General features: G+C 39.2%; 1 protein-coding gene across 7 annotated transcripts in view; it reads left to right on the top strand.

The window, feature by feature from the left end:
• The window catches only part of GIGYF2 (GRB10 interacting GYF protein 2), a 137192-nt gene that overhangs the window by 85689 nt on the left and 36364 nt on the right, over positions 1–15139 (top strand). For all 7 annotated transcript variants that reach the window (XR_014143328.1, XM_006739590.3, XM_081813382.1 and 4 more), the window contains 5 exons: positions 6547–6713; positions 10205–10296; positions 11761–11868; positions 12896–12996; positions 14843–14943. Coding sequence is in view for 6 of the 7 variants with exons in the window: in XM_006739590.3 (XP_006739653.2) it covers positions 6547–6713; positions 10205–10296; positions 11761–11868; positions 12896–12996; positions 14843–14943 (569 nt within the window). In the remaining variant the exon portion in view is untranslated. The remainder of the gene's footprint in view (positions 1–6546; positions 6714–10204; positions 10297–11760; positions 11869–12895; positions 12997–14842; positions 14944–15139) is intronic.

Below are 15139 nucleotides of genomic sequence, written 5' to 3'. Positions count from 1 at the left end.
GTCACCCCATCCCTCCCACCCCACCCCCCACTCCAGCAACCCTCAGTTTGTTTCCTACAATTAAGAATTCCTCATATCAGTGAGATCATATGATACATGTCTTTCTCTGTTTGACTTATTTCACTCAACATAATACTGAGGACTCTGTTTTAATTAAAACACATGGGTGTGTGTTTTAATTAAATTTAAGATAATTGTAGCTTCACATGCAGTTGTAAGAAAGATTTTATGTATTCCTTACCAGTTTCCTGCACTGGTAATCTCATGCAAAACTGTAGTACAGTATCCAGCCTGGATATTGACTTTGATATAGTCAAGATTCAAAACATTTCCATCTCATGTTGCCCTTGGATAGCCACATCCATTTCCTTCCCATCCATATCTACTCCTTAACACTTGGCAACCACTAATCTATTCCCCATTTCTATAGTTTGTCATTTCAAGGATGTTACATAAATGGAATCCATTTCCATCAAATGGAAAAATGTTTTTTTTTTTTTTACTCAGCATAATTCTCAGGAGATTGATACAGGTTGTTACATATATCAGTAGGGTTTTTTTTTTTTTTTTTAAGATTTTATTTATTTGACAGAGAGAGACACAGCGAGAGAGGGACTATAAGCAGGGGGAGTGGGAGAGGGAGAAGCAGGCCTCCCGCTGAGCAGGGAGCCCGATGCGGGGCTCGATCCCAGGACCCCGGGATCATGACCTGAATGCTTAAGACTGAGCCACCCAGGCGCCCCTGTGTTTTTTTTGTTTTGTTTTTTTGTTTTTTAACTGAGAAGTACATCATTGATATGGGTATATCATAGTTTATTTTATTTTATTTTAAGATTTTATTTATTTATTTGACAGAGAGAGACAGTGAGAGAGGGAACACAGGCAGGGGGAGTGGGAGAGGGAGACCTGAGCTGAAGGCAGACACGTAACGACTGAGCCACGCAGGTGCCCTCTTCATGTTTTTTAACCTATATTCTGATTAGATTGTTTACTTTTTTTACCTTTGAGTTTTGAGATTTCTATATATAGATACTAGTCCTTTATTAGATATGTAGTTTGCAAATATTTTCTCCCAGTCTATATCTTTTTATCCTCTTTAACAGAGTCTTTCACAGATCAAAAGTTTTAAATACTGATGAAGTCCAGTTGATCAGTTTTTCCCTTTTATGGATTGTTTCTGGTATTAGGTCTGAGACAGAAGAATTCTTTTTCTAGCTTCAGATCCCAAAATTTTCTTTCCAAAATAATTTAGTTTTTTGTTTTACATTTAAATCTGTGATTTTTTTTGGAAAGATTAATTAATTAATTATTTATTATTTAGTTTAGAGAGAGAGAGAGTCTCAAGCAGACTCCACACTGAGCGGGGAGCCCAATGGGGGCCTTGATCCCATGACCCCAAGATCATGACCTGAGCCAAAACCAAGACTGCTCAACTGACTGTGCCACCCAGGAACCCCAACTCTGTGATCTATTTTGAATTAATTTTTGTGTAATGAATGGGACTTAGATCAGAGTTTTTTTTGCTGATAGATGTCCAGGTGCTCTGGAACCTTTTGTTGAAAAGCCATCTTTCCTCTTTTGAATTCCTTTTGTACCTTTGTCCGAATTCAGTTGGGCATATTTATGTTGGTCTGTTTCTGTGTTCTTTATATTCTGTTCCACTGATCTGTGTGTCTGTCTTTCCACCAATACCATAGTCTTGGTTACTGTAGCTATATAGTGTCTTGAAATTGGGTAGACTGGTTCCTCCCGTTTTTTTTTTCTCCTAGTTTATTTTTATAAAAACAGTTTTTAGCTTTTCTAGTTCCTTTGCCTTTCCATATAAATTTTAGAATAGTCTTATCTATATTTACCATATAATTGTATTCAAAAATCTATATTTAAATATCTTGCTGAGATTTTAATAGGAACTATGTTAAACCTCTATATCATTTTCAAGAGAATTGACATCTTTCCCATGTTGAGTCTTCCAATCTATGAACTTACGTAGTTTTCAGCATAGATTCTACACATGCTTTTATTAGATTTGCATCTACTTGAGGGGCTCCTGGGTGGCTCAGTCATTAAACGTCTGCCTTCAGCTCAGGTCATGATCCCAGGGTCCTGGGATCCAGCCCCACATCGGGCTCCCTGCTCCACAGGAAGCCTGCTTCTCCCTCTCCCATTCCCCCTGCTTGTATTCCCTCTCTCTCTGTTTCTCTCTCTGTCAAATAAATAAATTAAAAAAAAAAAATTTGCATCTACCTGATTTTTTTTTTGAGTAATTGTAAATTTTATTTCAATGTCTTTATGTTCATTGTTACTATATAGAATTGAATTTTGGATGTTTGTCTTTAGTCTCTGACCTTGCTGAGCTCATTTATTAGTTTTAGGAGTGTGTTGTTGTTGTTACATTCCATAGGATATTCTTTGTAGACATTACTGTCATCTATAAGTAGGGACAGTTTTATTTTTTCATTTCCAATCTATGCCTTTTATTTCCTTTTGTTGCCTTATATGTTCCAACACTGTGTTGAATATGATGGGTGGGAGCAGACATACTTGCCTTGTTTTTCCTCTGTTCCTATCTTAAGGGGAACACATTCAGTCTTAAATAATTAAGTGTAATACTAGCTGCTGGCTTTTTATAGATGCTCTTTATGAAGTTGAGGAAGTACCTTATTTTTTGAGAGTTTGGGTATTGGTTTTTTCAAATGCTTTTTCTGCATCTGTTGATAGGATCCTGTGATTTTTCTTCTTTAGCAACTTTGGTGGATTAAATTGATTGCATTTTGAATATTGAACCAGCTTTGCATCCTTGGAGTAAACCCCATTTGGTCATGCTGTATAACTCTTTTTATATATTGCTGGATCCTATTTGGTAATGTTAAGGATTTTTGTGTCTGTGTTCATGAGGGATGTTGTTTTGTAGTTTTTTTGGTATCTTCATTGTCTGATTATAGTATCAGAGTGATAATTAGCTTCATAAAATGAACTGGGAATTAGTCCCTCTCCTGTTTTTCTGGAAGACTGTTTAGAATTGGTGTTAATTCTTCTTTAAATGTTTTGTAGAATTTCCTAGTGAAAACATCTGGGGACTTCTTTTTTGGGATTTTTTTTAAAGTAGGCTCTATGCCCAACATGGGCCAGGCTTGAACTCATGACCTTGAGATCAACAGTCACATGTTCTGCCCACTGAGTCAGACAGATGCCCTGTTTTTTTGGAATTTTAAAATTACAAATTCAATATCCCTAATAGTTACAGGGGCTATTTAAATTCCTGATTTAATATGGGTTGATTTGGTAGTTTGTGTTTTTTGATGAATTCATCCATTTCATCTAAGATGTCAAATCTATGTGTTATTTGGAGTATTCCCTTATTCTTTTTTTTTTTTTTAAAGATTTTATTTATTTATTTGAGAGAGAGAGAATGAGAGACAGATAGCAAGAGAGGGAAGAGGGTCAGAGGGAGAAGCAGACCCCCCGCTGAGCAGGGAGCCCGATGTGGGACTCGATCCCGGGACTCCAGGATCATGACCTGAGCTGAAGGTAGTCGCTTAACCAACTGAGCCACCCAGGCCCCCTCCCTTATTCTTTTTGATGTTTGCAGGTTCTGTAGTAATAGCCCCTGTTTTATTCCAGATGTTGGTCACTTGTTCATTTCTCTTTTGTCATTGTCAGTCTTGCTACAGATTTGTTAATTTTATTGATCTCTTAAAAGAATCAGCTTTGTTTCATTGATTTTTTTCACTATTTTTTTGTTTTCAGTCTCATTGAGTTCTGCTCTTCTTTCTTTCCTTCTTAGGGTTTATTTTGCTTTTCTTTTTCTAGGGTCTTGAGGTGGGTGCTTACAGTATTGATTTGAAAGACTTTTTTTTCTAATGTAAGCATTTCGTACCATAAATTTCTCTTTCAGCACTTCTTTGACTGTGGTACCACAAATTTTGATACATATATTTTCATTTTCATTCAGTTTAGTGTATTTTTTTTTTTTAAAGATTTTATTTATTTGGCAGAGAGAGAGAGGAGGAGAGAGAGCACGCGCACAAGCAGGGGGAGCGGCAGGCAGAGAGAGAAGCAGGCTCCCCACTGAGCAAGGAGCCTGATGCGGTGCTTGATCCCAGAATCCTGGGATCATGACTTGACCTGAGGGCAGCCCCTTAACCGACTGAGCCACCCAGGTGCCCCCCCCGGGGCCTTTTTTTTAAAGAGAGAGAGGTGAGGGGGTTGCAGAGGGAGAGGTAAAAAGAATCTTAAGCAGGCTCCATGCACAGCATGTGATCTTGACGCGGGGATTGAGCTCACAACCCTGAGATCATGACCTGAGCCAAAATCAAGAGTTGGACACTTAACTAATTGAGCCACCCAGGCACCCCCCAGTTCAGTGTATTTTTTTTTATTCTCATGAGACCTCCACTTTTGAAAAATATGTATTTAAGTAATCTCTACACCCAAGTGGGGCTCAAACTCATGATCCTGAGATCAAGAGTTGTATGCTCGGGGCGCCTGGGTGGCTCAGTCATTAAGCGTCTGCCTTCGGCTCAGGTCATGATCCCAGGGTCCTAGGATGGAGCCCTGTGTCAGGCTCCCTGCTCAGTGGGAAGCCTGCTTCTCCCTCTCCCACTCCCCCTGCTTGTGTTCCCTCTCTCGCTAGTGTCTCTCTCTGTCAAATAAATAAATTCTTAAAAAAAAAAAGAGTTGTATGCTCTTCTGCCTGAGCTAGCCAGGCCCCCAAGAGACTTCCACTTTTACTTGTGGTTAATTTGGAAGTGTGTTTAGTTTCCAAGTGTTTGGTTCCCTGTTATCTTTCTGTTAACGATTTCTGGCTTGATTTTATTGTGGTTGAAAAACACACGATATATAATTTCAATTCTTAAAAATGTATTGAGATTGGGCGCCTGGGTGGCTCAGCTGGTTAAGCGACTGCCTTCAGCTCAGGTCATGATCCTGGGGTCCTGGGATCGAGTCCCACGTCGGGCTCCCGGCTCAGCGGGGAGCCTGCTTCTCCCTCTGACCGTCTCCCCTCTCATGCTGTTTCTCTCTCTCTCTCTCTCAAATAAATAAATAAATAAATAAATCTTTAAAAAAAAATGTATTGAGATTTATTTCTGGCCCAGAATATAGTTCTTTTTGCTGTATGTTCTTTGGGTACTTGAAAAGAATGTGTATTTTGCTGTCCTTGGACCGTTCTATAAATATCAATTGGACCTTGTTGATTGATGGTTTTGTTGAGCTCTATAATCTTGTTGGTTTTCTGTCTAGTTCTGTCAGTTGTCATGAGAATGGTGTTGAAGTCTTCAGCTGTAATTGGGGATTTCTCTGTCTTTTCAGTTTTATTAGATTTTGCTTCACATATTTTTACAGCTTTGGTGCATACACTTTTACGATTGCTGTGTCTTCTTGTGGATTGGTGGATTGACTCTTTATTGATATATAATATCCCTCTCTGTCTCTGGTAATTTTCTTTGCTCTGAAGTCTGCTTTATCAAATACTAATATAGCCACTCTAGTCTTTTTGTTTGTTTGTTTAATGCTTGCATGATACATCTTTTTCTATCCTTTTATTTTCAACCTGCCTATATTATATTTGAAATGACTTTCTTGTAGATAGCATATAATTGTTGTACATATTGAGTCATGTTTTTTGTTACTGGCTGCTTCTGCTCCAAATCTGGGATACATGAGGTAAAATGAAAAGTCAGGGAATTCACCACTATGTGTTTTCTTAGGCCCCAAGGTTCTAGCCAGTCTGCCTTCTCCCTACTCTTCAGAGTCTTCTTTTGTATATAATGTGTAGGGTTTTTTGTTGAATTTAGCAGGAGGAGCAGGGATAAGTACATCTATTCCGTCTTCCCAGAATTGGACATTCTAGGGATTTGTTTTATTTAGTATTGTATTCCCACTGCCTAGACCCATATAATTGGTGTTCAGTAAATAGTTGCTGTATGAATTAATTAATGGTTATGGATCAGAGTGCATTTGTTAATTTTATGTATAAAATATTTGATTTTTAATTGTAAAAACATCTAGAGAATGTCGTTGCGCCCCTGCCTCCAGCCAGATTTAGTCATACCTGGGTAAATCAATTGTGAATTATCTTAATTTAATAGATTATTATTTATACTTTACTAACCTTTAATAATCTGGCAGAAAATGAAAATTAGAGGAAAGCATATTTAGCCTTACATGTTTATATTCTTTATGCCTTAGTAATATAAAGTAACAAACATACTCTTCTCAGTTTTATTATACATTTCTGATAAATGAATTTGTAGAGATTGAGATGTAGACATTTATGCTCCTTAAAATAATTAAAGCCCCACAGAGAATTTGGGATGTATAGACAGAAGTCTTATTTCAAAATAATTTCTGTTGTATTTTATTAGTTAGAAGCCTATTTTTACTACCTTTGGAGATGGATTAAATTAAAATATTGTACAAAATATTTGACAGGTGTCACCTGAACAAGGTGTACCTCTGGATAAGGATCAGATTCAGGAAATATTTTTTTCCTTTTCAGTCTGAAAGAATTTTTATTGCCCTTCTGTTTAATTGGTACTATTATAGGTCCCTTCAATAATCAGGAGATGGCGGAATGGTTTCAGGCCGGCTATTTTACTATGTCTTTATTGGTGAAGAGAGCATGTGATGAAAGCTTCCAACCTCTTGGTGATATCATGAAAATGTGGGGAAGGGTTCCCTTCTCTCCCGGTCCAGCTCCCCCTCCTCATATGGTAAGTACCTTATAGCTCATCCAGAACACATACTAGTTGCAGAAACCCTTGCTTCTCTTTGTAAACACAACCCAGATGTTGCATCTAATGAGGAAGAAACTGTACTTTTTTAAAGTAATTGAAATGGCAATGGGCAGTCTGGATTGTAGACTGCATACCTAGCTATAACGATCTTTTCAAAATTCAAATACCTGTGTTCAACCCCACTCCCCCCACCTCCCCATCCCCCCCACCCCTAAATTCTAAAGAAACAAAATCCTTCAGTAGCTTCCCAGCAGGTATAGAATAAAAAACAACATCTTATCCTGTTTTGCCTATCAGGTCCTACATATTCTGGCTCCTTATTTTTCTAAGCTCACTTCGAGCTTTTAACTTTATCTGCTGTGCTTCAATTAAGTTGACTTTTTTGAGTTCCTTTTTGCCTCTAATTAGAATGCACATTCTCCTCTCCTCCCCTTCCCTTACCTCTTTTTGCCTTTTGCTTTCTGACTCATAAAGTTCCTAAATTATAGGTTTACCTTTTTTTTTTTTTAAGATTTTATTTATTTATTTGAGAGAGAGAATGAGAGAGAGCACATGAGAGGGGGGAGGGTCAGAGGGAGAAGCAGACTCCCTGCCAAGCAGGGAGCCCGATGCAGGACTCGATCCAGGGACTCCAGGATCATGACCTGAGCCGAAGGCAGTCACTTAACCAACTGAGCCACCCAGGTGCCCCTGTAGGTTTACCTTAAAGCAAATAAATGTTACTAATAAAAAATTCTAGTGCTTTGGAGTATTTTGAATTGAATATGTTTTTTGTTTTTTTTTTAATATAAGTTACTGGCATTTTAACTAAAAATTGGATCACAGTGTAACCTCCCTTGTACACTGACACTGGAATACCTTTGAAGGGGAAATCTTACTCCTCTGCAGCTGCCTCTAGGCCTCTCCCTATAGAGTTCCCTTTGGAGGGCTTTGGTTGGGTGCCTTACTTTTCCTTCTTCAGGTTGGAGTGTTGGGTGGCTGCTATAGTCAGAAGTGGCCATAGCCAGACACCTTTAGTGTGAACACTGGGTCACTGCAGCAGCAGCCACCATTGATTTATTCATCAGCTACATAGTTAAGGCCTGTGCTAGGCCTTCTGGTAGGTTCTTATGCTATCAAGGTAAATAGGACACAAACTCTCTTATGGTCATACGGGTTCATAGGTAAGAACAGTGGCCATCAAACTTGTTTGGCCACAGCCTGTAGTAAAATAAGTGAGTTTTACATCACTACTCTGTACATTCATAACTGTATGTGTATATTTGTGAAACAAGTTTCACAAAGCATTTTGTGCCATGCACATATTTTCTTCCCTCCCTTCCTCCCTTTCCATATAAATGTTGATCTTGACCCAGTAATTGATGTCACAATCCACTGATGGGTTGAGACCTTGTATAATTTGGAGAACAGTGATGATTCCTAGGTGAGGGGAATTATTTCTGACATTTCTGTTATAAATCCAAAGAAAAATGAATTGTGTATTCTTGTATAAACATTTAACTTCTATACCAAGTTTGAGCGCTATTTCCCTTTTCTGAAATTGGGATGGGTTATCGTGCATGTTTCAGAGCTGAAAGTTCATCCCTTGGAGCTTGTCATGTTTGCCCTAGCCCATTTCCTGACTTCTAGTTATAGGGGCTGAGCCTCAGTTATGGGAAGAACCATGGCAAGCTCTGCTTCTGTCAGCTGTTATTGCTGTTGCCCTGAATAGCACTGATAAGAAGAGAGTTCACCTTGATGATGAATATACCTTGAAATGTAGTTTTGTTTTTTTTTTTAAGATTTTATTTATTTATTTGAGAGAGAGACAGCACAAGTGGGGTGAGGGTCAGAGAGAGAAGCAGACTCCTTGCTGAGCAGGGAGCACAAAGTGGGACTTGATCCCAGGACTCCAGGGTCACGACCTGAGCCGAAGGCTTAAGGACTGAACCACGCAGGCACCCGAAATGTAGAAATTTTATTTATTTATTTATTTATTTTTTAAAGATTTTATTTATTTATTCATGAGAGACAGAGAGAGAGAGAGGCAGAGGGAGAAGCAGGCTCCCAAGGAGCAGGGAACCCGATGTGGGACTCGATCCCAGGACCCTGGGATCATGACCTGAGCCGAAGGCAGATGCTTAACCATCTGAGCCACCCAGGCGCCCCGAAATGTAGAAATTTTAGATTAACCAAGTGTAGCTTCCATCCTCCAGTATTTAATGGGAAAGAAAAATGTCCCTGAATTTCAAATGATCTCCACCCCAAGAAATTGTATATCCAGTGTTTTATTCCAAAGCATAGTCTATGTACGATAAAGATATAAACTATTCACTAATGATTTGCCTTAATCTGTGTCACCCTTATGCTTTTATTATTTCTATTATCTTCCACTTCACATTTCATTCTTTTTCCAGTTTTAATTTTTCAGAATTTAAATTCCATCTATGTTATTTGAAACATAAAGTTTTTTTTTCTAACTTCATACACACACATACATACACATACTTTTAAGATTTTTTTTATTTGACAGAGAGAGTGAGCGAGAGCACAAGTAGGCAGAGTGGTAGGCAGAGGCAGAGGGAGAGGGAGAAGCAGGTTCCCTGCTGAGCAGAGAGCCTAATGTGGTGCTCGATCCCAGGACCCTGGGATCATGACCTGAGCCGAAGGCAGACACTTAACTGACTGAGCCACCCAGGCACCCCTCTAACTCATGATATATTAATAGCAATAGAAACACCTAATTTGGAAAGTTACAATGTTCAAAGCTCTTTCATATTTTGTTAATGTAAAACTTTTCAGCATCTTTAACAAGACATACTTCTATGCTGCTCTCTGTATTCATTATGGGCCCTTGTCAAATTCCTACTGTAACATTAACATTAACATAATTTTACTCCTTTCTGAAAGCTTTGTGCCCTTTCTCTTAATTTCTGCATGATCTCCAGATCACTTTTTTTTAAATAAGGATTTTATTTATTTATTTATTTGACAGAGGGTGAGAGATAGCAAGAGCAGGAACACAAGCAGGGGGAGTGGGAGAGGGAGAAGCAGGCTTCCCGCGGAGCAGGGAGCCCGATGCGGGGCTCCATCCCAGGACCCTGGGATCATGACCTGAGCCGAAGGCAGACGCTTAAAGACTGAGCCACCCACTTTTAACATTGAGAAATAATACATTTTTTATAATGACTGTGGAGTACAGTACAACATTTAACTTCAAGGGTAGGAGGAGAGAACAGTCCCTGAAACAAGGATCCCTTTCCCACCCTAGGGAATCTCTTATAATGCAGACACCATCTTTTTCCACTAGATGGCATTGTTTAGCTTTTTAAGAGTTTTTGTAATAGTTGAGTGTTTTGGAGCATAAAGGGGAGGTGGGAAGTGAAGGTCTGAGATTCAGTTTGCTTTCAGATAATATGTAGTAAATGGCTTTTATGCTCTTTGCAATTTGTTCAGTGGTATTTCTTCCCCTACCCCTTCACTCCTAGGGGGAGTTGGACCAGGAACGACTGACCAGGCAGCAGGAGCTCACGGCCTTGTACCAGATGCAGCATCTTCAGTACCAGCAGTTCTTAATACAGTAAGAGCAGTAACGCAGTAGGGTGCACTGCAGTATTCAAAGTGTCTTTATTTAAAAAACATTTTTTTGAAAAGTTTATTTGAGAGAGAGTGCACAAGAGTGGGGGGGAGGGGCAGAGGGAGAGGGACACACAGAATCACCTCTGACTGCAGAGTCCGATGGGGGGCTTAATCCCAGGACTCCAAGATCATGACCTGAGCTGAAACTAAGAGTCTGATGCTCGACTGACTAAGCCTCCCAGGAGCCCCTAGGTGCCTTTAGATAAAATCTCCCAAGTTTCACCTTTTACAGCAGAGAACTAAAAGTTTATAGGATACTTCAGTCACCTAGCTAGTGGCATGTTACCACTATATATCTGGAGTTTGGTCTTAACCTTCTTAAATACCAGAAATTTGCAGAAAATGACACATAACTAGAATTTCGCTCTTTAGCTCCTAAAGCAAGAAACAAAAGCATTTTAAGAATTAAATGCCTCCTAAATGGCTCAACTTTGAATGCCACAGTGAAAAAACATAGATGAGAGGGCAGGAAAGAAGTAAAAATTTATACTGTTAGCATTGGTGTGGAATGATGGCAGAATCACTTAGATTATGTGTCCCTTTGGTACAAGAAGTAAGATTTGCTGTCATTTGGTGCAAAGATTGGCAAACTGGCTTGATCTCTGTTGTCATGAGCAGGGTTTTATAGGAACACAGCCACACGCGTTTGTTGGTGTGTTGTCTACGGCTGCTTTTGCACGGCAGTGGCAGAATTGAATAATTGTATGTGGCCTGCAAAGCTGAAAATATTTACTGTCTGGCTCTTTACAGAAAAAAATTTTTCTACCTCTCATCCAGTTGGGGAAAGAAAAATCTTTTTTTTTCCCCCCCCAAGATTTTATTTATTTATTTGACAGAGACACAGCGAGAGAGGGAACACAAGCAGGGGGAGTGGGAGAAGGAGAAGCAGGCTTCCCGTGGAGCAGGGAGCCCGATGCGGGGCTTGATCCCAGGACCCTGGGACCATGACCTGAGCGGAAGGCAGACGCTTAATGACCGAGCCACCCAGAGCCCCCGTGAAAAAAAGTCTTAACCTAAAATTTTCCAAGCTGAAACATAAATTTTGAGAATTTTTATACAAGTGATTTTATTTTTGCGAAAGGTGCTTCATGTGAAAGAAGCTATTCAGATCTGTTTTTCACTTGCTTTCTGATATTTTCGGGGAGTTTGACAGTTTTTGACATTTTGTATTTTTTTTTTTTTGCTGTCCTCTTTGAGCATGTTATCTAGAAGTTCAGTTCTTTTTAGAATGAAGTAGAGAATTTTCTGTGTAACTATCCTTATCATGAAGAATTGTTAAGATTTATTTGATAGCTATTTCTAATGGTGTTTTTGGGGGGTGGTGGACTGACCTTTGTCTTTCAGTATCTCAGTAAAGTGTACTAAATGTGCATAGACAGGTTACACTTTATTTTACTTTTTGAAGACAACAGTACGCACAGGTTTTGGCTCAGCAACAGAAAGCAGCCCTGTCTTCGCAGCAGCAGCAACAGTTGGCTCTTCTTCTCCAGCAGTTCCAGGCTCTGAAAATGAGGTTGGTGGTCATTCCATGATGTGTCGTGTGTGTGTGTGTGTGTGTGTGTGTGTATGTGTATTAAAGAGAAGAAAGGAAATTTTAGTATAATGTGTGAACTCTGGTATCAAAATACCCACACAGGACACATATGTGTGTATTGTATGTAAAACCAGAATATAGCTTTTAAAAATAATAAGCTGGCAATAAAACATTTTTGATCTTTTTACTCATAGAGGATAAATTTCAAATAAGAACCTCAGAATAATGACAGTATTGGAAAAGCAATGTATTCTTACAGAACCACAATAAAAAATTATAGTCTAGAAGTTTAATCTCCTTTTCACCCATGAGCTCTCAGGAAAGATACGCACACTACCACACAGAGTAAAAATTTTTCAGAACCCAAAAGCCATTAAGATAAGTCTGAGGAAAAGGAAATTATGCTAAAAGTCTTAAATTTCTGTAGTTTCAGATTATCATTCAGGGCAGTACTTGCTGTACTTCCTTCAGAGGTATCCGTGACCGTCTTAAAAACCTTACTGTCCAATTTAACCAAAACCTTCCACATTTCTCTTTTCAGTCCTAACCCAGCGGGTGAGGTGGGCACGTTAGGCAGTAAGGTGCCAGTTTACAGATGGATAACCTGATACACCGAGAGGCTAAAGAACTCAGTTGACATAATACACAAAGAACTTCAGAGACAGAACTAAAATGAAGACCTTTTGACTTATGGTCTATGGGTTTTTCATTATAACATGCTGCCTCTTTTACTCTTATTGACATATTCTGAGTTTTTTTAAGACCATAGGTATATGAATTATCTAGAAATCAACATTTGTTAGTACCTTGATTCCAGAAGTATGATGACTGGGCCTCTATCTTTGTTCCTCTTCTAAACATTTTGGTAGTGTTACAGTTTAGTTAAAACAATGAAGGAGTTTTCTGGACAAATAGCCTGGAAATCCTACCAATCCTGTAGAAATTCCTCTTTATCTGTTTTTGCAAATGACAAGAACAAGTTGATTTTTTTATTTCCCTTTTGCAGAATATCTGATCAGAACATCATTCCTTCAGTAACTAGGTCTGTGTCGGTGCCAGATACTGGTTCTATCTGGGAGCTTCAGCCAGCAGCCTCACAGCCTACAGGTAAAAATTGGAGCTTGGTCTTCAGTGTAGCTCTGAAGATTTAGACTCTTAGTTTATAGTTCAATTTTTTAAAAATGTGTCAGTTTTTGAACCGTTCTATGTTGAATATTAACAAATAGTTAATAGACCCCAGCAAAGGATTGAAAATATTATTGAAAATATATTGTTAAGGATTTGCTAGAAGTGTTTAGTAGATAAATTTCATGAACTTGAATCAGCCTCTCTTTTTATGTTGCTCTAACCAGTGTGGAAAAGTCCTCTGAATTGTTTTTGGACTTCTGCCAGCCAGAGTGGAAAAAGAAAAAAAAGCTTAAGTAAAAACACCTATTCTTTTGAGTGAAGTGTTAATATATAGCTTAACACTATAGGTACCCAGAAGTTTTGGGATGAAAAAAGCCTGCTTTAAAGTGAACACCCTACCTCATTCTCTGATCGTTTTGCATCTAATTAGAAAATTTGGGTCTGGGATTTTAAAAAAGTCTTGATATTGGTGGAACACTTCTGGATTTTAAGGTTTGATACCTGCAGAGGTAGGTAGTTTGAACCATGGATAGTCCTTACAAGAGGTTATAGTTGGTGTTGACAGTTCTCAGGAACTATAGGCATTGATGGATTTTTCTTAGAGCCCTTAAGGTTGTCAGGTGATAGTCTCTTGCTAACACTGATCCTGGGGATTATAGCAGGAGAAGGACTGATTATCATCCCTCATCAACTTTCCCTGCTCTGTGTACCTTATTTTTTCTTGGTAGCCATTTATAGTTTGGATGTTAAAATATTCTCCAATTTTGGGGGAACTATTTATAAGTACCTTATTAAACAGTTTCTTTCTTTGGGTATGATACGATCAAGGCCCTTTACAAATAGTCCATTCGTTTTATACAACCAATAATTTATAGTATAGAAATAGTGTAGGGAATAGAGAATGCTGGAAAGTGGTGTCAGCAAACCTTGTGCTGGCAGTAGGAAAGCAGACTCAGAAGGCCTTATCTATTTGTTTACTCCTGCATCTGACTTTGTGTTGCCTTGCAGGTCAGTAGGACCTGTTGTCATTTGTGAGACCTGCCCAGCCTTTCCAGAGGCCTCCCCAGCTCCAGCTGTACCTCTTTCTTTCTCTTTGAAGTGAAATTCACATAACATAACATTAACCATTTTTAGATGAGCAATTCAGTGGCATTTAATACATTCACAGCATCATGCAACTACTTAGTGCTCTCTAGTTTCACAGTTATACACCTCTCTTGACCCCACTCTCTATTGGGCGTGCAGTAAGAGGTTGTATGGCTTCTGGAGATATTGTGGGCTTTGGGATCTAATACACTGGGGTTTAAATCCTGGCATGGCCGCGTGCTTGGTGTGTGTCCTTGGGAATGTTATGAAACTACCCATGACCTATAGCTTACTCATCTGTAAAGATGGATATGAACAAATACCTCATAGGGTTTGTTTGTTTTGAGAGAGAGAGGGAGAGCAGGGGGTTGGGGAGGGGCAGCGGGAGAGGGAGAAAGGGAATCCTAAGCAGGGTCCATGCCCAGTGTGGAACCCGACACAGGACTCGAGTCGGATGCTCAAACGACTGAGCCACCCAGGTGCCCCTCTTACAGGGTTTTTTTGAGGATGAAATTAGTTTCCCAGCAAATGCCTGGTAATTTCTTTCCGTCTAGATGTGTTGAAGGATATTGATTTAAACCAGAGCCCACTGGCAGTTTAGTCTACCTAAAAGCAGCACAGATATGTATGATGGAGCTTATTCAGGGACAGGGAAACAGCTTTTTCATTAATGCTTGTGGATATGTGATCATGTATGTAAGCTCTGATAACCTTCACTTTTCTCCTTATTGTCTTATAGTTTGGGAAGGTGGTAGTGTATGGGATCTTCCCCTTGACACCACAACTCCAGGACCTGCCCTTGAACAGCTTCAGCAGATGGAGAAGGCCAAAGCTGCAAAGGTCTGAAACTCCTTCTTCCATAGCAGTGCATGCTTTCCATCTGTAGGACATAGGCATTTGTTTACCTATGTCTCTCTCTGGCTAACTCTGCTTTTTCCTATTAGTTTACTGTTACTTAGCTGGTATATAAGCACATTCATATTCTATCCTTACTGTTCCTGCTTTTCCCAAAAAAGATCTCAAACAATGAAAATTA

This window comes from Leptonychotes weddellii, chromosome 3, assembly GCF_054177405.1.
Source record: "Leptonychotes weddellii isolate Sample4059 chromosome 3, ASM5417740v2, whole genome shotgun sequence".
In the NCBI taxonomy this organism is placed as follows: Eukaryota; Metazoa; Chordata; class Mammalia; order Carnivora; family Phocidae; genus Leptonychotes; species Leptonychotes weddellii.
The sequence above is the reverse complement of the archived record's forward strand: the minus strand, read 5'-3'. Positions and strand labels throughout refer to the sequence as shown.